At 33.9% G+C, this 24,097-nt stretch overlaps 1 protein-coding gene across 1 annotated transcript; it reads right to left on the reverse strand.

Annotated features, from left to right (window-relative positions):
* Positions 1-785: 785 nt before the first annotated feature.
* ox (ubiquinol-cytochrome C reductase complex subunit oxen) lies at positions 786-23,757 on the reverse strand. The gene is made up of 2 exons (XM_089103352.1): positions 23,571-23,757; positions 786-920 (listed from the first exon to the last, which is right to left on the reverse strand). The coding sequence occupies exons 1-2, from the start codon at positions 23,712-23,714 to the stop codon at positions 876-878; spliced, it is 189 nt and encodes a 62-aa protein (XP_088959478.1). The 5' UTR covers positions 23,715-23,757; the 3' UTR covers positions 786-875.
* Between the last annotated feature and the right edge of the window lie 340 nt (positions 23,758-24,097).

Here is a 24,097-nt window from a genome sequence, read left to right on the forward strand (position 1 = left end):
CTGTGCTCACCTTCTTGTGTATTAAAACAAAAGTAATTGGTATTTCAAGCTACTTCATGATTTGTATCTTTTAGTAAATTAATAATGATCTGTTTCAAGACATTTCAAATTTCTTTATTTTCATCTTTAAATATTTATTGTTATTTTTTTAATATTACATCTTAGATAATCTTAATAATATAAGATCTTCTTTATTTAGCCACTAATAACCATCATTGTCAGTAGATACAATGTATGAACAGTTCTGATCAGAAGTTTGGTCAAGATGGTAGATGATTCATCAAGCAGAATTTAAGAAATGCTGTGCATATGTAGAGATTATCAAGAGGGTGCATGAAATGGCTGTTTACAATGAACTTCTAGATCAAGAAAGACAGAGCATACTCTTGCAGATCAAACCTACACTGAGATTGTGTAAAAAAGAATTTTGGAGGATATGTGTAGAGTCTTCAGACAGAGTTTAAGCAGACAGGGAAATCATCTCTACACTTAGGGAAACCTTCAGTGAGGAGTCAAGAGCTATTCCTCAACCACAACTTTAGAATGAAGAACAAAATCTCTAATAATCTCAGATTTCAATTATGATTTGGACATATATATCTACTTCCAACCAGTACATCATGCAATTGTGACTTGAATGCCACAATGGATTATTTCAAAAGTTGAGGCCCATTTACTAATCTGTACTTCATATATTTTTCTCTTATTTTTATTATTATTATTTTTTTAATGCAGTCCAGATTACCACTTATAGACAAAAGCCTATAAAGTACATTAGAAGACAATGAAGAGATGGAAGGTATTTAATGATATACTGTACAAAGCATTTACACAATAGAAATTAAGGTCTAACTTCTTGAAGTACTTGAAGCACTTCACTCCTCTTGTTCATATTTGTGTTTGATGTCCTTCCACAGTTTCTGAAAAAAAAGATAAAACTGTATTAGAAGATGTGCAAACTGGCAATAGGACCAAAAGACAGACATTAAACAAAATCAGTTTTGTCATATTAATGAGGGCTATTACTTCATTCTTGTTTTTGTCTTTCTTTTTTTTTTACTATATTGTATTTACACAGCTAAATATAGGATAGCCACACCATTTTCCCATTAACATTTGAGATATCATTTAAAGAGGGCAGCTAAAGATTCAGCAGACACAGATTTACATATCCCAGCTTTGAAAAAAAAACATTTTTTTTTCAAGACTGGCTTAGAGTCTAATACTATTGAACTGTATTTAAGCTATATTCTAAGTAAAACATACCCCCCCCCCCTTCTTACGTTAAAGCAAATTTTCAAAGAATGTTTCAAAACCTTACAAGTGGAGGAGTATTGGTATGAGGTTAAAAAAATGTTTTTCAACACATGTATTTGGACTCTGATCTATGAGCAATGTAATCTAGTTTGGAGACTTTGCTATATTGGAAAGCTGTTTTTTAGGTAAATGAAACTTGTAGGAATGAATCTATAGCCAAAATGAGGATAAAGCCTATGCTCCTGACTCCATCTTTTTCCTACATAAGGCTTAAAAGATTATATCAAGACAACTTTATATTTTATCTGTTTTAATTTAATAAGAGAGCTGGACCTAATTTGCTTCCCTTAGATTGGAGGTCTTCACAAGGTGATTCCCAGGATCTGAGTAGGGTATTCTAGATGCAAGGTTTACGTTTTAAGAGTTTTAGTTACTTAGCACAAACATCTTCAAGTTTACATGAACTGAAGAAGGGTTTGGGGGGAATGAACTTGAGATAGGTAATTGGAAAGTCCCTTCAAATGATAGCAAACATTGCTGATCTTTCCTTCGATTTTTTTTTTTTTTTTTTTTTTTTTTTACAAAGATTACCAAATTTTGAGACAGTGGAGATCACTAAGCTACATTTTGCTGGTTCAAGGTTTAATTTTAAATATCTGTACAAAATAGACATAAATACAGGGTAAACGCCGGAGACACAAGGTCGAATGACAAAAACTTGGTACATTAATTGGAATAAACCTGTTTGACAACAAAAAAATAAATAAGATTTATTCCATGACTCACCAATAGACGGGCAACCACCCCACAAATCCACCGACACTGGGAAAAGATCCACTGATAATACCAATAAAAAAAACAAAAAAAAAACAACGGGCGAATAAGGGTAACCAATGACTGGCATCTCAAAGGGCAAAACACCCAACAAAACAATATTATTAAATGTACCCAGATTTTCAATATATTATTAATTCTTAAAATTATTTATAAGGATAGAATGAAGTTGCTTTTTTATATTTGGAAGAGATTTGCTGCAGTCAATAAATGGTAGATGAATACACCATGAACCCGTGATGAAGTCATATTTCGGTTTTCTCCAAAGAGAAGCCGATACTTTAGTGATCCCTGAAATAAACCTTGAACCACTTTCCCAGTCATCTAATCAAACACATGAACAACCCCTTAGGTCTCAAAGGGTGTCTGCAAGAAATGCCTTAATTAAAATCCGAAATCAAATGACATAGTTTTCCAACTTATTTAATTGCTGGTTTGTTTTGTTTTTCGAGTGAATGAATTGTTTCCTTTCCTTTGTTCAGTTGTTCGCTAGTATCCGTCGATGGCAGTTCATATTTTTTGGATTTTTTGCAAATCGCGGATATTGGCGAATAACTCGCTTTTATGGTTGTTAGGTAGTTGGTTTTAATTCTTTTAATTTTTGGCTTTTATTGATACATCGTTTCGTTTCGCGCTGAAGAAGAGAGGCGTTTGTCCTCTCGAAATATTCGCTTCGTTCTTTCAGTATCTTCATTTGGCCTATAAAAACCCCATTTTTGCTCGTTTTTCTTTCTTTATGTGAACCCGTGATTGAAAATAATGGCGAGAACAGTGATCTCTCTGTGCTTAATTTTAGGTCCTGAATGTTCCATTTATGTCGGGTTTCATAAGAATGGGCATGTTGCACAGGGAAAAAATTATTTGAACGAAAGTACGTAGGTAGTTCTGACCGGTCATATTTTACCTTAAATAAAAAAGAATTGAGGGTGAATATCTGTGAAACAGGCAAAATATTAGTTAGAAGATATAGAGTTTCAGTTTTACTCTTATTAGGATACAAAGACGGTGATGGTAAATATTTCTTTAAAATTAGAAGAGCCCAGTTTTGAAGAATTTGTATTGGTTTCACATGACATCTGAATGTTACCAAATATATCAGAGGACAATACGTAAGATGGGAATGAACCAACGCAAAATAAATTAGATGTAGGATTTCATATGGAAAAAAAAGCTGAAACCTTTGCATTATACCAACCCCCTGAGCAACTTTAACCTGTAATCTATTACAATGTTCTTTATATGACAGATTTTCATCAATAATAATACCCAGATACCGGAACGAAGTTATCCTTTGAATTTGGATATTTGTAGCATGATCAAATATTGTTGAAATTCCTAGGGAATTCTTCCCAATTCTACTATAAATGATAAATTTGGTTTTTGATGCATTTAGTGACAAACGATTAGCTTTTACCCATACAAGAAGTTGTGAAAATACAATTTGCAGCTTCTCATTGAGATCTTCTTCCAAATATCCAGTAAGTGATGATCCAGTATCATTAGCAAAAAGAACATTCAGACCAAGGTTTTCTGTCGCTGATGGAAGGTCATTTATATATATTATAAAAAGCAGTGGTCCCAGGATTGAACCTTACAAGACACCAATATTTGACAACAGACATGGATCCGAAACTGTATCGTTGATCATAGTCACTTGGGAGCGACGACTTAGGTAAGATGCGATAAAATCGGCCGCTGGTCCTCGTATCCCCCCGTGGTTTAATTTATACAACAATATTTCATGGCTTAACGAATCGAAGGCTTTCTCAAGGTCCAAAAATATACTCGCCGGGATCCATTTTTTGTCCAGACACTCGTGAATAAATTGTACCATAGTTAATATAGCATAATGCGTACTATGCTCTTTTCTAAATCCATATTGTGTTTTTGAAAAATAATCTTTTGAACAGAGAAAATTATATATTCGATTATAAAAACATCGCTCCATGACTTTAGAAAAACCCGAAAGAATAGAAATGGGTTTATAATTTGAGCACTTAGTCCGGTCACCACTTTTATATAGCGGTAACACTTTTGCTTTTTTAAAAGAATCCGGAAAAGTTCCCAATCTAAATGACAGATTTATTAAATGACACATAACTTTATTAATACTAGGTAAAAATAGCTTTAACAATATTGGTTGACGACTCATCAATCCCCGGGGAATTTCCATTATTTAAAAGCTTAACAACCTTAGCAAGCTCTTCTTGTGTTACTGGAGTTAAAAACATAGAATTCTCAGAAGGACATCCTAGGTTTGTAGGATAATTACATTGCCCATGGGACATATTATGTTGGAGCTTATTAGCTATTGACTGCCTGATTGACACGAAATGAAAATTTATGTAATTTGCCACTTCTAGTTCCCTTTCAATTGTATTACCATGGGCATCCCGTATTTTTGATGGTGAAGAAGACGTCTGCAATCGATTTAAACATGAGTTGATTAGTTCCCAAGTTTTCTTTTGAGACTTACTTACTTCATTAAAAGAATCGAAATAAAATTTCATTTTAGCAATGCATATTATTTTTGAAAGTAGGTTTTTATAATTTTTGAAGGTTCTTCTATTTTTGTCACTTTTGAAAGATATTAAAGTTTTATAGAGATTGTTTTTATGTTTTATTGACGTCAAAAGGGCTGGCGATATCCATGGTTGGATGGGTTGATTATATTTCTGTTTTCTTTTTTTTACTCTTGGGCATGACTCATCAAGTGCAGCAAGAAATCCCTCTAAAAAATAATCCGTTGCAGAGTTTATTTCATCAGCATCAAATACAGGAGACCAATCAGTTAAATTCAGTTTATCCTTTAAACATACTAGATTTTTTTTTATTAATAATCCGGGATGCTGTTTCTGGTGATTTTATTTTATGAATCTGGTATCTAACATCAGAAATTAAAAAAAAATGATCAGAGAAATCCGTCAGAACAACCTGTGAAGACGTGGCTGGTGTTAAAAATATGTTGTCAATGAGAGTTGCACTAGTTGATGCAACTCGCATTGGAATTGTACACGAAGGAATTAGGGAATTCGATGACATTAATGTAATAAATTATGCTGCATGGGTATTTTCTTTAAATTCCAGTAGATTTATATTAAAATCCCCCCATAACCACAACATCCTTATCATCCAAAGATGCTAGTAAAGACTCCAGAGATTGCAAAAAAAAGCAGTATTGGGGCCAACAGGGGCTTATACACAACACAAACTTGAATTTTTTTTAGTCCCAAGCCGACATTCAACTGCCAGTATTTCACATACTTTTTCAACATTATATTTTTCCAGTTCTGGCAGTCGCTCAAACTGCGCTCCATCATTCAAAATAACCCAAGGCCACCTTTTTCATGGACTAGTCGATTCTTATCAACGAATTTATATCCCGGGATTTTCACATTATAATGTGTCTTATCATTAATAAATGTTTCACAAATCCCCAAAATGTCAATTTGATTTACTGGCAATAAATTTGTTAGTTCATCAATAGAACTCATGAGTCCTTGTATATTCACAAACCCCATTTGCAATGAATTTATCTTCAAGTCTGTTTATTTCATCAGGAGAAACGTACGATGACAGTTTTATTTTAGAAAAAGTGTTGTTTTCTCTTTGACCGAATACATGAACAGTTTCAGAAAGTAAAGATAGGTAAGGGGGTCTCCCCTCCAAAGCCACCAGTCTATTGGTCCCCCCGCACCCGCAAACTTTAAAGTCAACTAAGTAATATTCGAAAGATCCCACCCCACGCCAGTAAGCCCGCGTGATAAGGAGCCTGTACCACTGCCAAGTCATGAAAACCTACTATGCTTATCATCCTTTGAGAAGACCCAAGTTGAGAATGTATAAGTAGAACAGAAATAACTGGGGTAGAAATAATCAAAATAAACTTGAACCAAGCTAGCCTAAATAACACATCAAAATAAAAAATCAACATATCTCAAACACAAAAACAAAACAATTATCAATCTAGAGCGGGATTGATCTAACATCATACACTAGTTGCCTTTAATATTTCTTATGCTTTTGCCCACTGCAACTCAGAATCCGATTTATACTCTAGCCAGAGTTTAGCCCCTTTTTGTTTCACTCATGTGAGTTGTGCGGATCCATTCTCATGCATTTCCTTACCCTTAGACAGTAACTCGTTTCTAATAGAGTTTAATTTGGGTGGCAAGTCTGTGCAAATCCGGACCCCAGTTCCTTTCAGCTTTGACATTGAACTGAACATTGATAGAATATCTTTTTCTGTCAACACTGTTACAAAAACTGGAGGGGTGATCAGCTTACGGCTAGACACATTTGACTTCTGAGGCACTCGGTAGCACTGTAATATTTGGATTTTATCATTGATTTCCATTTTTGATGTCAGTAACGTAGACACATTTGTGAGAACTGACTGTTGGTTTTTCTCTTTTGGTAATCCAAAGATGATTAAGTTGAGTTTTTGGTCTTTTACTATTTCCAGCAGTTTCATATCGATTGTATCAAACTTTGACTTTTGCTCCTCAAGCTGGCTTTCTAGACTAGCAATCTTTGCATCACAAGACTTTGATTCATTTTTCAAAGTCTGAACCTCATCCAAAATCGAGGACAGTGTAACAGCAAACTCTTTTTGTTGGTTAATTATGAGATCCAGTTTTTTTCCCAGTGCCTTCATTCCATCATCAAATGTTTTCTGGCTGACTGACGACATATTTCTTTAGCTATAAAATCCGCTCTCAGGTGAGATTTATGTTTTCATTTAGAATTTCATCAAATACAGACTTACTGGCAAGTATCCAAGCAGTATCCAAATGACAGAGTCTAAGACCGGTATAATTAGTCAATTAAGTTCACTCGTTGAATGATAGATTGCTATGTCTCTAATTAAAAGATTCTGACGTCACAGCTATAACAATTCACTAATACACAGTAGTGGTCAAACTTGTTAGTTATGCAAGCTAAGCTGTTGAGATTATAAGCATGTGTTTTATCTGACTGAATTGAAACTTATTTAGCTGTTAGCTCTATGAACTCTAATTCAACATTGATAAAGACCCTAGAATTTTACCAGGATCAGTAAGCAAGTAGCTTGAAAACTAAGAAGTTCGGCAAACCATTACTCTCCAGATAATCTTTCTTTAATCTGCTAAAAATAAGCAGTTGGGGCTAGGGTAAACAATTACTTTCTAGACTTTTTTTTAATATTTAACTATTTATCAAAACAGAATTCTGGTAAACCAATGATGGAAAAAGAAGACAAGCAAATAATGATTTAAGCTAGGCCTAGGCCAACAAAACTTTCAGAGATTTTCAGAATTTGGTATTTGAGTAGATTCCAGGAAGTTTCATCTGCCTGGCTCAAGTATTTTCTTTGAAATAATAAAGAGTGTCTGAAAAAGAATTACTTATCCTAGAGGAATCAAATGGTAAACTTCAATATGATGGACCCCTTCCTTGTCTTTGAAATTAGTCGGGCTAAATGAATAAAAGTTGCAGGAATAAATCCAAAACCTAAGTTATGCAGTTCTAGTCTTTAAAATATATTGGCCAAATTTGATGTTATAAGAGTTAAACTCTCATAAACAGATGTAGAGCTCAAACAAGGAAAGCATTCTGAGCCTTATACCTTCCCCAAGTCTTGACTTTTTATTCATAAATACAGAATGCATTAAACTTTACAAAGTTTAAAGCATGTGGCACTAAACATTACAACATTAAAGGCAAGAATTAAAGAGAAGCACTGAAACATGTTTTACAACACTCATCACAAGAACAAATAATGTAACAGAAGTTTTTTTTTCACAGGCAGTGCATTAGTGCTGCCTAAGTAAAGAACAATGTTGGCAAAATGTATTATTTCTTTTTTGGTCTTAGACCAGGGCACTTCATATCAAAGGAGTTGTTGTAGAAACTTCAGATGGGGCTCATTGGATTGAAATTTGGAAGTTATAGTACCCCTTTTAAGAGTCAAAAGTGATTTCAAAGCAACCAGTCATCCTCCCCTCCCCCTTTGCTCATCATTTCCCCAAAGACATCCAATCAAAATTTGGTGATAGCAATTTTGTTCAATGTAGTTGAAGGGTTCAGAAATTATGTCTTTGAGGAAGAAACCCCTGCCCCCACAGCTCTCAGGGCAAGGGTTGTAAGTTATGGCCAGGAGGCATATTAGGTTTTAATAGAAAGGGTGGCTGTATGTACTTTGGAGGGGACTCATTGGATTGGTAATCAGAATTTCTAGTGCTCTTTTTAAGAGTGAAAGTGATCAGGGGCAGCTACCCCCATCCCACATGTCATGTTTTCTCAAAATACATTCAATAGAAATTTTGAGACAGTCTATTTATTCAAAATAGTCCCAAGATCATATAACAAGGCTTTTGGGGTTGATACAAATCACTGGACCCTAAGGGCCAGGGTTGTAAGTTATGCCCCTGGGGCATTTAAGGTTCTTATGGAAGGAATGGTTGTATAAACTTAAAGAGGTGGCTCATTTGGTTGAAGTTAGAAGTTCTAGTTCTCTTTTAAGAGTCAAAATTGATGGAGGTCAACTAGCCTCCCCCCAAGTACTCCTCTTTTCACCTAATGTCTTTTTAGTCTAAAGACCATATGGCAGGGCTTTTGGGGTTGATAAAACCAATGGAGCCTGGGAGCAAGGGTTGTAAGTTATGCTGTAGAGCATTTAAGGTTTTTATGAAAGGGATGGTTGTTTAACTTTAGAAGAGCCACATTTGGTTGAAAATTGGAAGTTCTATTCCTTTTTAAGAGTCAAAAGTGACAGAGGGTATTTAGACTGCCCCTTAAAACCCCTCTTTTCACCAAACATATCAGATTGAAATTATGAGACAGCAATTTTGTTCAAAATAGTACAAAGAATATATAATAATGCTTGTAGGTTTGACAAAACCCCAACGCCCTGGGGATAGGTTGTAACTTATGCCATGAGGGAATATCAGGTTTCTATGGAATGGACAGTCATATAAACTTCAGATGGGTATTTGATTTGAAATTAGAAGTTATTGTGCCCTTCCTTTTTAACAGTCAAAGTGATTTGAGAACAACCAGTTCCTCCACCTTCACTCTCATCATTTCCTTAACATCTCCAATTAAAATTTGGAGATAGCAATTTTGTTCATTGTTGTTGAAGGGTCCAGAAATTATGAAAAAAACAGAAACAAATCTTTTAAATGTTTTCAGTTTTACAACTTTAATAAATCAAATTATTAACATTTTAAGGAATAAATATCAGCATATGTAAACTAAACTGACAATGCATTTTCATTTTTCTTTTTTTTCAGTAAAGTGCAAATCATGTTCTGATCTTGGGAAGGCATAGGGGTTTTGACCCCTACTCATGTTAATTTTTGCTTGTTTTGAGTTTGAATTGACTATTAATTATAATTTTTATTTGTTTTGAGTTTCATTTATTTATTGATAGTGATTGGTGGCAGTTTTACGCTTGGAAGATTATTTGACTTTATTTTTGCTCATTCTTGGCTTAATGGAGCTCTTTACTTTTCTTTGAAAACTTGTTTTGTGGAAAAAGTTGTTTAAGATTAATTATATTTGGAAAGAGCATAAAAAAAGGCATCAAGTGGTAAATTTACCTTATATGTAGGTAAGTAATATAAACTACCCCAAATTTACCAGAGTAGTATCAATCTAATTAGATACTCATGCTATGCCTGAAATTGTTATGCTAAGGCCATTGTTAAGAAAATAATTCTTACTTCAAAATATAAAGAATAATCCTAGGTAACACATTTTGCAAGGGGAGAACCTTTGTCTTCACTTCTTTCACTGTTGTTAATTTTTTTTAACAAAATTCTGAAAAATAAACTTAGATTTGACTGCATTTGTCAGTTTTCAAATAATCTTTATATGTAATTAAACACTATCAGTGCCATAATTATTTCTCACAAAAACATATCAATAGGAAAATAGTGACAAATTAGGTCAAGTTAGGTTAGATTCCATGGACATAATTTACTATGGGTCAGGGTGGCAGCTGCCCCAGCTAAACATCCATTTGCCCCCCCCCCCCTCAGTTGAAGTTTAGTATCTGCAAAAAATCTAGTCAAAACTAAGATAAGCCTGCATAAGTCAAGTATCCAGAGAAACAGGTCAGTTTTATTTAGTACATCTTTGCCTTTATGGTAATAAATTACTCATTGTTCAGTTTTCACTGTCATTTTCACTTGATTTGGGAAAGTTGGCTCCAACTTTGCCAAAAACATATCAATAGGAAAATAGTGACAAATTAGGTTAAGTTAGGTTAGATTCCATGGAAATAATTTACTATGGGTCAGGGTGGCAACTGCCCCAGCTCAACATGCATTTGCCCCCCCCCCCCTCAGTTGAAGTTTAGTATCTGCAAAAAAATCTTGTCAAAATTAAGATAAGCTTGCATAATTCAAGTATCCAGAGAAACTGGTCAGTTTTATTTAGTACATCTTTGCCTTTATGGTAATATATGACTCATTTTTCAGTTTTCACTGTCATTTTCACTTGATTTGGGAAAATTGGCTCCAACTTTGCCAAAAACATATCAATAGGAAAATAGTGACAATTTTGGTTAAGTTAGGTTAGATTCCATGGAAATAATTTACTATGGGTCAGGGTGGCAACTGCCCCAGCTAAACATGCATTTGCCCCCCCCCTCAGTTGAAGTTTAGTATCTGCAAAAAAATCTTGTCAAAACTAAGATAAGCCTGCATAATTCAAGTATCCAGAGAAACAGGTCAGTTTTATTTAGTACATCTTTGCCTTTATGGTAATAAATTACTCATTGTTCAGTTTTCACTGTCATTTTCACTTGATTTGGGAAAGTTGGCTCCAACTTTGCCCCCCCCCAAGGATTTGGACAAAATTACACCACTGTTAGATTAAATGGCTACTGTGTGTTTATTTATAAACAATTTAAAAGACTTGAAGAATAGACACAAATGTTTAGAAATGTGACAGAAAAGCTGGAAATACAAGGAAAGAAGTGAAGATTAAGGTTCTCCCCCAGGAAAATATGTTAACTAGGGTAATTCTGCATATTATGAAGTAAAAACTGTTTTCTTAACATGTTTCATTATGTACTGCAGGAATCCTAGGATTGTACTGAATTAATTATCTTGCAAGGCCTAATTGAATAATAGCAACATACCACTTGATGCCTTTTTTAATGCTCTTTCTAAATATAATAATCATTTTAATTGGAAATGAATTTTACCCCCACCCCTATAGATACCAATTCCGGGTATATATTTGAACATTTGGGGGGGGGGGTAAATTTTTTTTCTGATGTAAATGAGAGGTAACTTTAAACTACACCCCCCCCCCCTTAATGTACAAATATATACCCTGAATTGGTCTATATAGGGGTGAGGGTAAAATTCATTTCCAAAAAAAATTATTAATTCAAACCTCAATTAGTTATTAACAATTCAAACCTCATTAGTTAGGCCTAGGCAATTCAAATATAAACCATTTTCCATCTGTTTCAAGTTTTTCAAATGCTGTCAACAAAAACAGCACTGAATTTTGCAATTTGAAACTTTGCCATTGACAATTCAGGGGATATACTTGCACATTTGGGGGGAGTATACCCAATGGATAATATCCAAAAATTTCTATTCTATAGAATGTAAGAATAATATCCAACCATACTTAGTTATTGCCAATTTTATCCAACTAGTTAGCTATCTGAAAAATCCTTTTAAGCAAATAGGAAATTATCCAACTAGGAAAATAATTAAAATTTGAGAGAAAAATAATTTAATCTTGCTAGCCAAATGCCAAAAAGTATAAGAGCCTTCTTAGTATCTCTAGCTAGTTAGATAACATTTTAACTTAATGTTTCTGATATATTGGCTATCTTACTAGACAGAAAAGTCAATTTTTTATGCAAACTAGTGGTAATATCCCTGCAAACTAGTAAATTTTTTCTCTTAGACATAGCCTAAACATCTAACTTGGTGGATAACACTTTGTCCTAGCCCTTATGATATTAATCAAACTAGGTAGGTAAGTAACTTCCTGCTTAGTTAAATATATATCAAAAGATTTAAGACTTGGCATTATCCACCTAGTAAGATATTCTTGCTGTGCCTAAGAGAAACAATTTATCTGGCTAGTTGGATATTATCCCAAAACTGTATGGCCTAAAGGAATTTACTTATCCTCCTAGTTGGATATATATCAGGAGTTTTAAGACTTGGTATTATCCACCTAGTTAGATGTTCATGCTGTGCCTAAGAGAAATTAATTATCTGGCTAGTTGGATATTAACCCCAAACTACACAGAGAATTTTCTTGTCTGCTTAGTTGGATCTACATCAGAAACACTAAGCTACATTATTATCCAACTAGGTAGATATTCTCTCTGCCTAAGAGAAACAATTTATCTGGCTAGTTGGATATTAGCCCTAAACTGCTTAGAAAATCTTCTTATCTGCCTAGTTGGATATATATCAGCAACACTAAGCTACATTATTATCCACCTAGTTAGATATTCTTGCTGTGCCTAAGAGAAACAATTTATCTGGCTAGTTGGATATTATTCCAAAACTGTATAATGGAATTTAGTTATCCTCCTAGTTGGATATGTATCAGGAGTGTTAAGACCTGGTATTATCCACCTAATTAGATGTTCATGCTATGCCTAACAGAAATGAATTATCTGGCTAGTTGGATACTAACCCGAAACTGCTTAGAGAATTAGTTGCCTGGTTGGATCTATATTAGAAACACTAAGCAACATTATTCTCCAACTAGGTAGATATTATCTCTGCCTAAGAGAAACAATTTATCTGGCTAGTTGGATATTAACCCCAAACTGCTTAGAAAATATTCTTATCTGCCTAGTTGGATATATATCAGAAACACTAAGCTACATTATTATCCACCTAGTAAGATATTCTTGCTGTGCCTAAGAGAAAAAATTTATCTGGCTAGTTGGATATTATCCCAAAATTGTATAATGGAATTTACTTATCCTCCTAGTTGGATATATATCAGGAGTGTTAAGACTTGGTATTATCCACCTAGTTAGATGTTCATGCTATGCCTAAGTGAAATAATTATCTGGCTAGTTGGATACTAACCCCAAACTGCTTAGAGAATCTTCTTATCTGCCTAGTTGGATATATATCAGAAACACTAAGCTACATTATTATCCAACTAGTTAGATATTCTTGCTGTGCCTAAGAGAAACAATTTATCTGGCTAGTTGGATATTATCCCAAAATTGTATAATGGAATTTACTTATCCTCCTAGTTGGATATATATCAGGAGTGTTAAGACTTGGTATTATCCACCTAGTTAGATATTTATGCTAAGCCTAGAGAAATGAATTATCTGGCTAGTTGGATATTAACCCCAAACTGCTTAGAGAATCTTCTTATCTGCCTAGTTGGATATATATCCCAAAGACTATGCTATGTTATTATCCAACTAGGTAGATATTCTGTATATTGGATAGACAGTCAGATATTCAGCTAGGTAGGTAAAGGTGTAAGAGTCTTAAAAATGTTAATATCTGTTTAGCATGATATTTTATCTTGATACTAAGTGTAGTTGGATATTATTTTTACATTCTATAGAATGTAATTTTTTTTAAGAATATCCATTGGGCAACTTCCTCACATTTGGGTGGGATGGGGGGTTAAAGTTCAGGGTAAATTTGCAATGGGCCATACAATTTAGCTAGGATGAAAGTGAAAACATCATTTGATGCATTTTATGCTCTTTTATAATTCATATAAAATAGCTATGGAGCCCCTTTAAGGGCTCAAGATGTAAATAGCACCAGAAACAATTATTGAATTATGAAAGGACATAAAAAAGGCATCAAATGATGTTTTCACTGGTAATTTTTTTGCAGTATATAATATTGGGTAAAATTCTGCTTTAGTTACTTTTGGCTATCTTGGAAAGGGGTTGGCTTAGGAAAATGAAACTTTCAGGGATGGATGTACATGCTAAGGTTTGTCCCGGGAAGGTACTTTGAAGTACCTACCTCCACTCATCCCCCCCCCTCTATATAATGGTAAATTACTGCACATTACTAGTTGTTTTTAACTCATATATCATCCTATATTACTATCATAAATATAAATCACTGCTTACCTTACACAACTTCTGCTTTTAACCTTGTTCATTAAAATATATTCCAAAATCCTGTTTAAATCCTAAGCCATTTAATTTTCAACCCATGCTGACTTTCTTTATGGTATATGAAACCAGCTTTGTTGTGATGTCACACTTGCCTTATCAGAAATCCTTACCCTTAAGGGTAGCAGGCACATGCCAAACAACTCTGTTGATAAGACCATTTAAACTGTATTAATTAAGGAAAGGATTTGACAACAGAGACCAGTAAAAATAACCTAATCCTTTTTAGAGGACAAATTATGTCATGGGAAGATGTTTTTGAAATTCCCCTTCCACCCAAACTTAAAATTTTCTAAAATTCTACTTTAGAAGCTTTTAAAATATTTCTAAAGTACTAAAAGATAAGAGTGCTAAAAACATCAGAATTGACTTCAGAGGACACATTATATCACGGGAAAAGGTTTTTGAAATCACCCTTCCCCAAACTCAAAATTTTCTAAAATTCTACTTTAGAAGCTTTTAAAATATTTCTAAAGTACTAAAGGATACAGTGCTAAAAACAACAGAATTGAATTCAGAGGACACGTTATATCACGGGACGATGTTTTTTAAATCCCCCGGCTCCCCAAACTCAAAATTTTGCAAAATTCTACTTTAGAAGATTTTAAAATATTTTTATTATTTATAAAGATCTACGACATAGAGCGCTACAGACATCAGAATATACTTTAGAGGAGAATTTATGTCATGGGAAGATGTTTTTGAAATCCCCCTTCCCCCCAAACTCAAAATTTTCAAAAATTCTAGTTTAGAAGCTTTTTAAATATTTCTAAAGCACTAATAGATAGAGTGCTAAAAACATCAAAATCGACTTCAGAGGACACGTTATATCACGGGAAGAGGTTTTTGAAATCACCCGTCCCCCCAAACTAAAAATTTTCTAAAATTCTACTTTAGAAGCTTTTAAAATATTTCTAAAGTATTAAAAGATACAGTGCTAAAAACATCAGAATCGACTTCAGAGGACACGTTATATCACGGGAAGAGGGTTTTAAAATCCCCCTTCTCCCCAAACTCAAAATTTTCTAAAATTCAACTTTAGTAGCTTTTTAAATATTTCTAAAGAACTAAGACATAGAGTGCTATAAACATCAGAATCAACTTCAGAGGACACGTTATATCACGGGAAGAGGTTTTCAAAATCCCCCTACCCCCAAACTCAAAGTTTTCCAAAATTTTACTTTCGAAGCTTTTTTACATATTTCTAAAGCGCTAAAAGAAACAGTGCTAAAAACATCAGAATCAACTTCAGAGGATATGTTATATCACGGGACGAGGCTTTTAAAATCCCCTTCCCCCAAACTCAAAATTTTCTAAAATTCTACTTTAGGATCTTCTTAAATATTTCTAAAGCTCTAACAAAGAGAGGGCTAAAAACCTCAGACTCCACTTCAGATGACACGTTACATCCCGGATAGATTTTTTTGACGTACCCCCGCCCCCCACACGCAACAATTTGCGAGGTTATACTGGGGTAGCTGTTAATTTGGTTTAAATATTTCTCTAGCGAGACTTCATCGAGCGCGACAGACCTCAGAATCTACTTGAGAGGACAAGTTATTTCAAGTGAAGATGTTTTTGAAATACGCCGTCCCCCCAAACTCAAAATTTTCAAAAATTCTATTTTAGAAGCTTTTAAAATATTTCTAAAGCACTAATAGATAGAGTGCTAAAAACATCAGAATCGATTTCAGAGGACACGTTATATCACAGGAAGAGGTTTTTAAAATCACCCTTCCCCCCAATCACAAAATTTACTAAAATTATACTTAAGAAGATTTTAAAATATTTCTAAAGAAATAAAAGATACAGTGCTAAAAACATCAGAATCGACTTCAGAGGACACGTTATATCACTGGAAGAGGTTTTTAAAATCCCCCTTCTCCCCAAACTCAAAATTTTATAAAATTCTACTTTAGGAGATTTTTAAATATTTCTAAAGCACTAATAGATAGAGTGCTAAAAACATCAGAATCGACGAGTATATTTACATCTGTTAAGAAGTGACTATTTCAAATGCAGGAAAAACGCATACTGAGTTGACCTATCTTTCCAATATATTTATACCCTAATTCACTGTTATCTTTGTTCGACTATTCCTGCCGTTTAACAATGAAACAATTAATTAATGCTTCAACAGATATTACGAGTTACAGCTTCAGTCTGTAAATGACAATTATTGAGATATGTCTTGCAATTTTTGTGAAATAAATTTCTGTGGTGGTATCGTTCAATTTCGTACTGTTGAGGCAGTCTTAGAGTTGTATTATAACCATGGCATGTTATTGAGAAGCAGGAATTGCGATATTTGTTGGCAGATTTGCGTAAAATATAGAAATTCGTTCCGTTGCCAGAAGTCTAGGCTTATACCTATCCGAGGTGGCCGTGAATATTCTCAGGTAAAGTGTATTTTTTCAAAATCGATCTAAGACAAAACATGGATGGCTCGTTCACACCTTTCTGAGCTAGAAAATTTCCGTTTTTTGATGATTTGGCTTCAAATACCGCCTCCAAGGAAAGATTTCATGATCAACAATGTTACTTGTTGTAAACAAACCTTTGTGGATTGGAGCCAGTTCTGAAGAGCGGTTTGTATGTACATATGTCATTCAAACTTCGCTCCTGTTGGAGGAGAAGGAGTCAGTGTTGAGATAGATAAAGCCCAATTTGGGAAGCGTAAAAATAATAGTGGTCGGATTGTCAAGGGTAAAAGGGTATTTGGTGGACTAGAGTAAGGAACTAGTCATTCATTCATGGTTTCTGTGCTGGATAGAAGTAGTGCCACGTTGTTGGGAATTATCAAAAACCGAATCCTGCCAGGGACAACAATTATCAGCGACTGTTGGAGGGCCTACGATTGCCTGGGTAGCCAGGGCTATCAGCATTTACGCGTCAACCACAGCATAAATTTTGTTGACCCTGCAACAGGTGCTCACACACAAAACATCGAAAGACACTGGCGTGACGTTCGAGACAATATACCCAGATATGGCAGAAGAGAAGAACATATGGAAGGATATCTGGCAGAGCACTATTTCAAAAAAAAATATTCAATCTCCTTAAGAATGCACCATTTCTTGAAATATATATTGGAGCTTTATAACCCCAACAAATTTGTTTTTTATGGGTATTATTTACTAATTAATGTTTAAAACGTTGAAACAGAAAATTTGGCAATTTACTGTATCTAACCCCATTTGTTCTTAAAGCAATTCAAATGTTTTTGTCCAAATAGTTTAGTGTAGCAATCTTCATTCTTGAAGCTACGAGACGTTATTAGAGTGTAAATGGGGAGGGGGAAAGAGGGGGCAGAAGTAAATATTTGACTATAGATTATTCGGTACTTGTGCATTATAAATAACCCACCACTATACACAAAAGAAGTTAAGTTTGGTTACTGGTAATGAAATAAAATAAAATAGGATGAAAATATAATAGTTTAGAAACAAATTTGGGCTATATATTTGCACATTAGGGGGTGGGGGGGGGGGTAAAAAATATCAGAAATTAAAGACTTAAAAAAAACCCGGTACCTTTTTACCACCCAAAAACCAAAAAAAAACAGGTTAAATATTTTAAACGCAATAATAAAAAAAGCTTTTCAATCCATTTGTCTAACAAATACCCGTTTGTCTGGTTTCCTTGTACAGTCTATAGCAGTGGGTTATTTATAATGCACAAGTACCGAATAATCTATATTTGTTTTGAGTATTTTTTTTTGGAAACCCCTTAACATTTTGAGTTGGGTAACCACATAAAACATATTCAAATAGCTTAATCCTCTAATGTTGAAAAATTTTGCTTTTCTTTTTTACATCCGAGATTTAAAATATGTAAAAAATGTTGGAACTTAAATAAAAATTTTCTTTCGAGGGTGCAAAGGTTAGTTGAAAGGAGATTTTATCGGGGGTGTGGGGGCGGGGGGGGGGCGGGGGTCAGCAACCTGGTCGCGGTGCCCCTGCTTATACTAATGTAAACTGACCATTTTGTTGCAACGTGTTGCACCGGAATAATACTCTAAAATCTGGTTGATAAATTGCATGTCTAACAAATTTGTCTGAGTTTTGTAAAAGGGGGAAACAACCCCTAAAAGTAAAAGATTTTAATAAAACTCATACCATCAAATTTGTGGTTCTTGGCGAATACCGGCCGGAAATTCCCCCCGTAAAATACCTCCCCGCAGAAAATATCCCCCCCCACGCGAAATACCCGCCCCGAAACTCCCCCCTCCCCCCAAACCACTACTCCCCTTGAAAATAAGTCATGTAAAAGTATAAACCAGATTTAAGAGGATTAATGGGGACTGGGATGTAGGGTAAGGGGGATTTATAAAACTTTGAATGAACTTTAAAATTTTTGAGTTATATCAACGGAACCATGCGAAATAGATCTTATGTTTAAATGAAGTACAAAAAAAATTATTTTCAGCTTCAAAACTTTGCTCAATCCCAACTTATAAGGTTTTAAATGTATGCAAATATATTTCCTAAATTTTGGAAATAAAACATTGATATGTCTTAAAATTCTGCTCAAATAACTGAAATTGCATTTTCTGAACTAAAGCCAGAGAAAAAGAAACTTATAACTGAAAATTAAGGTAAAATGTTGTTTTGCCAAAATTTCAATGGGTATTTCAAAAACATCTTCCCATGACATAAAAAACATCTTCCGGTAACATAAATTGTCCTCTAAAGTTGATTCTGATGTTTGTAGCGCTCTATGTCTTAGCGCTTTAAAAATATTTAAAAAGCTTCTAAAGTAAAATTTTGTAAAATTTTTAGTTTGGGGGGAAGGGGGATTTCAAAAATATCTTCCCATAACATAATTTTTCCTCTCAAGTTGATTCTGATGTTTGTAGCGCTCGATGTCTTAGCACTTTATAAATTTTTAAAAAAGATTCTAAAGTAAAAATTTGTAAAATTTTGAGTTTGGGGGGAAGGGGGATTTTAAAAACATCTTCCCGTGATATAACGTGTCCTCTGAAGTCGATTCTGATGTTTTTAGCGCTCTATGTCTTAGTACTTTAGAAATATTTAAAAAGATCCTAAAGTAGAATTTTAGAAAATTTTGAGTTTGGGGGGAAGGGGGATTTCAAAAACATCTTCCCATAACATAATTTATCCTCTACAGTTGATTCTGATGTTTGTAGCACTCTATGTCTTAGTGCTTTAGAAATATTTAAAAAAATCTTCAAAAGTAAAATTTTGAGTTTGGGGGAAGGGGGATTTCAAAACATCTTCCCATAACATAATTTGTCCTCTGAAGTCGATTCTGATATTTGTATCGCTCTATCTATTAGTGCTTTATAAATATATAAAAAGCTTCTAAAGTAGAATTTTGAGTTTGGGGGGAAGGGGGATTTCAAAAACATCTTCCCATAACATAATTTGTCCTCTCAAGATGATTCTGATGTTTGTAGCGCTCTAGGTCTTAGCGCTTTAGAAATATTTAAAAAGCTTCTAAAGTAGAATTTTAGAAAATTTTGAGTTTGAGGGGGAGGGGGATTTTCAGAACATAGTCCCTCGATATCCAACGTGCTCTTAAGTCGATTCTGATGTTTGGAGTTCTCTATCTATTAGTGTTTTAAAAATATTTAGAAATATTCTAAAGTAGAATTTTGGATAATTTTGAGGTTTGGTGGGCGGGGGATTTTAAAATCCTCTTCCTGTGATATAACGTGTCCTCTGAAGTCGATTTTGAGGTTTTTAGCAATCTATGTTTTAGCGCTTTAGAAATATTTAAAAAGTTCCTAAAGTAGAATTTTTGAAAATTTTGAGTTTTGGGGGAAGGGGTATTTTAAAAGCTGTTCCCGTGATATAACGTGTCCTCTGAAGTCGATTCTGTTGTTTTTAGCACTGTATCTTTTATCGCTTTAGAAATATTTAAAAAATCTTAGAAAGTAAAATTTTGTAAAATTTTGAGTTTGGGGGAAGGGGGAATTTAAAAACCTCTTCCCGCGATATAACGTGCACTCTGAAGTCGATTCTGATGTTTTTATCACTCTATGTCTTAGTGCTTTAGAAATATTTAAACATCTACTAAAGTAGAATATTTGAAAATATTGAGTTTCTGGAGAAGGGGGATTTTAAAAACCTCTTCCCGTGATATAACGCGACCTCTGAAGTCGATTCTGATGTTTTTAGCACTGTATCTTTTAATACTTTAGAAATATTTTAAAAGCTTCTAAAGTAGAATTTTAGAAAATTTTGAGTTTGGGGTGTAGGGTGATTTCAAAAACCTCTTCCCGTGATATAACGTGTCCTCTGAAGTCGATTCTGATGTTTTTAGAACTGTATCTTTTATCGATTTATAAATATGTAAAAAATCTTCGAAAGTAAAATTTTGAGTTGGGGGGAAGGGGGATTTTAAAAACCTCTTCCCGTGATATAACGTGTCCTCTGAAGTCGATTCTGATGTTTTTAGCACTCTATGTATTAGTACTTTAGAAATATTTAAAAAGCTCCTAAAGTAGAATTTTAGAAAATTTTGAGTTTGGGGAGAAGGGGGATTTTAAAAACCTCTTCCTGTGATATAACGTGTCCTCTGAAGTCGATTCTGATGTTTTTAGCACTGTATCTTTTAGTACTTTAGAAATATTTTAAAAGCTTCTAAAGTAGAATTTTAGAAAATTTTGAGTTTGGGGGGAAGGGTGATTTCAAAAACCTCTTCCCGTGATATAACGTGTCCTCTGAAGTCGATTATGATGTTTTTAGCACTCTATCTATTAGTTCTTTAGAAATATTTAAAAAGCTACTAAACTAGAATTTTTGAAAATTTTGAGTTTGGGGGGACGGGGGATTTCAAAAACATCTTCACATGACATAAATTGTCCTCTAAAGTTGATTCTGATGTCTGTAGCGCTGTCTGTCGTAGCACTTTATAAATATTTAAATTATATTAAAAGCTTCTAAAGTACAATTTTTGAAAAATGTGAGTGTGGGGGGCGGGAGGATTTAAAAATAAACTTCCCGTGATATAACGTGTCCTCTGAAGTCAATTCTGTTGTTTTTAGAACTCTATGTATTAGTGCTGTAGAAATATTTAAAAACCTACTAAAGTAGAATTTTAGAAAATTTTGAGTTTGGGGGGAAGGGGATTTTAAAAGCCTCTTCCCGTGATATAACGTGTCCTCTGAAGTAGATTCTGATGTTTTAGCACTGTTTCTGTTAGCGCTTTAGACATATTTAAAAAAGCTTCTAAAGTAAAATTTTGGAAAATTTTGAGTTTGGTGGAAGGGGGATTTTAAAAACCTCTTCCTGTGATATAACGTGTCCTCTGAAGCCGATTCTGATGTTTTTAGCACTCTATCTAATAGTGCTTTAGAAATATTTAAAAAGCTACTAAATGAGAATTTAAGAATCTTTTTAGTTTGGGGGAAGGGGGATTTGAAAAACCTCGTCCTGTGATATAACGTGTCCTCTGAAGTTAAGTCTGATGTTTTTAGCACTGTATCTTTTAGTACTTTAGAAATATTTAAAAAGCTTCTAAAGTAGAATTTTAGAAAATTTTGAGTTTGGGGGGAAGGGGGATTTCAAAAACCTCTTCCCATGATATAACGTGTCCTCTGAAGTCGATTCTGATGTTTTTAGCACTCTATGTATTAGTGCTTTAGAAATATTTAAAAAGCTTCTAAAATATAATTTTGGAAAATTTTTGAGTTTGGGGGGATGGGGGATTTCAAAAACATATTCCCATGACATAACTTGTCCTCTAAAGTTGATTCTGATGTCTGTAGTCCTCTATGTCGTAGCGCTTTAGAAATATTTAAAATATTTTAAAAGATTCTAAAGTAGAATTTTGAAAAATTTTGAGTTTGGGGGGAGGGGGATTGCAAAAACATCGTCCCGTGAGATCACGTGTCCTCTGAAGTCAAGTCTGTTGTTTTTAGCACGGTATCTTTAAGTACTTTATAAATATTTAAAAAGATTCTAAAGTAGAATTTGAGAAAAGTTTGAGTTTGGGTGGCGGGTGAGTTAAAAAACCTTTTAACAGGATATAAGGTGTCCTCTGAAGTCAATTCTGATGTTTTTAGCACTCTATCTTTTAGTACATTAGAAATATTTTAAAAGCTTATAAAGTAGAATTTTAGAAAATTTTAAGTTTGGGTGGAAGGGGAATTTCAAAAACATCTTTCCATGACATAATTTGTCCTCTAGAAAAGATTAGGTTATTTTTACTGGTCTCTCTTGTCAAATCCTTTCCTTAATTAATACAGTTTAAATGGTCTTATCAACAGAGTTGTTTGGCATGTGCCTGCTACCCTTAAGGGTAAGGATTTCTGATAAGGCAAGTGTGACATCACAACAAAGCTGGTTTCATATACCATAAAGAAAGTCAGCATGGGTTGAAAATTAAATGGCTTAGGATTTCAATAGGATTTTGGAATATATTTTAATGAACAAGGTTAAAAGCAGAAGTTGTGTAAGGTAAGCAGTGATTTATATTTATGATAGTAATATAGGATGAAATATGAGTTAAAAACAACTAGTAATGTGCAGTAATTTACCATTATATAGAGGGGGGATGAGTGGAGGTAGGTACTTCAAAGTACCTTCCCGGGACAAACCTTAGCATGTACATCCATCCCTGAAAGTTTCATTTTCCTAACCCAACCCCTTTCCAAGATAGCCAAAAGTAACTAAAGTAGAATTTTACCTAATATTGACTTACAAATAACAATAAAGTAAAAGAGTAAACATAGCAATTGAATAACAATACAAATAAAGTAAACATAGCAATTAATGCCTTTTTTATGCTCTTTCTAAATATAATAATAATTTTTGTTGGAAATGAATTTTACTCCCACCCCTATGTATACCAATTCAGGGTATAAATTTATACAATCGGGGGGGGGGGTAAATTTTATTTCTGATGTAAGCCTAAATGAGAGGTACATTAAAACTTTCCCCCATCCCCCTAATGTGGGTTTATATTTGTACATTAGGGGGGTGGGGTAAAGTTTAAACCTACCTCCCATTTACATCAGAAATAAAATTAACCCCCCCTCCTAATGTGCAAATATATAGCCTATCCTGAATTGGTATATATATGGGTGGGGGTAAATTTCCAACAAAAATAATTATTATATTTGGAAAGAGCATAAAAAAGGCACTGAGTGGTATATTCACTGTATTTGTAAGTTAATAATATAATCTGCAAAAATTTAGCCTACCTACTTAGTTAGCCTATATGTCAGAAGGGCTATGATAGAGTATTAATCCCCTGGTTAAAATTTCATGCTATCTCATTTTCGCTATCTGATTTTTGAAATAAAGTCAGGTCAAAAAAGTTTGGTAGGCTAAGAAAGCTGCTGTAGCCTATATTTCATGAAAGGTCTTACCCCTTGGTTAATATTATTCCAAATAGAGTCTGCAATCATATCAAATCCACGTTCAAACATGAAGGCCCCACCAACAATTGCTAGTGCAAATGTGGAGGTCCTTTTGACAACTCCTTGGTATAATTTGGTTGCTATTCCTGCCATAGCCTATCAAATGTATCCAAAAAATTTTCTATCTTTAAAATCTGAAGAAAACGGGTGAGGTGTCAAGCTTATAAATATTAAAATTTCTAAAATAAAAAGATGAATCCAGAACGCATCGAAATCTTTCTGTAAGAGCGAAAAAAAATTTCCATCGGAAGGTTTTTTTAAGTGACCACATATGTGTATACACAATTATTGTTTACTTTTGTGAATGCACATTTATGATGTATATATTGTATTTGCGTATATTACTTGTATTTAACAGTTCTCGTGGGATTGAACTGTAATACAACCCGTATAATAGGAATCAACATAGAAGAAAAAGAAATTTTTGTAACAGAGTATACATCCTTAACAATCTGCTATTGATGGTGATTAGAATC

This window comes from Artemia sp. Qi Xiang Cuo, chromosome 17 (assembly GCF_049724085.1).
Source record: "Artemia sp. Qi Xiang Cuo chromosome 17, ASM4972408v1, whole genome shotgun sequence".
Classification (NCBI taxonomy): Eukaryota; Metazoa; Arthropoda; class Branchiopoda; order Anostraca; family Artemiidae; genus Artemia; species Artemia sp. Qi Xiang Cuo.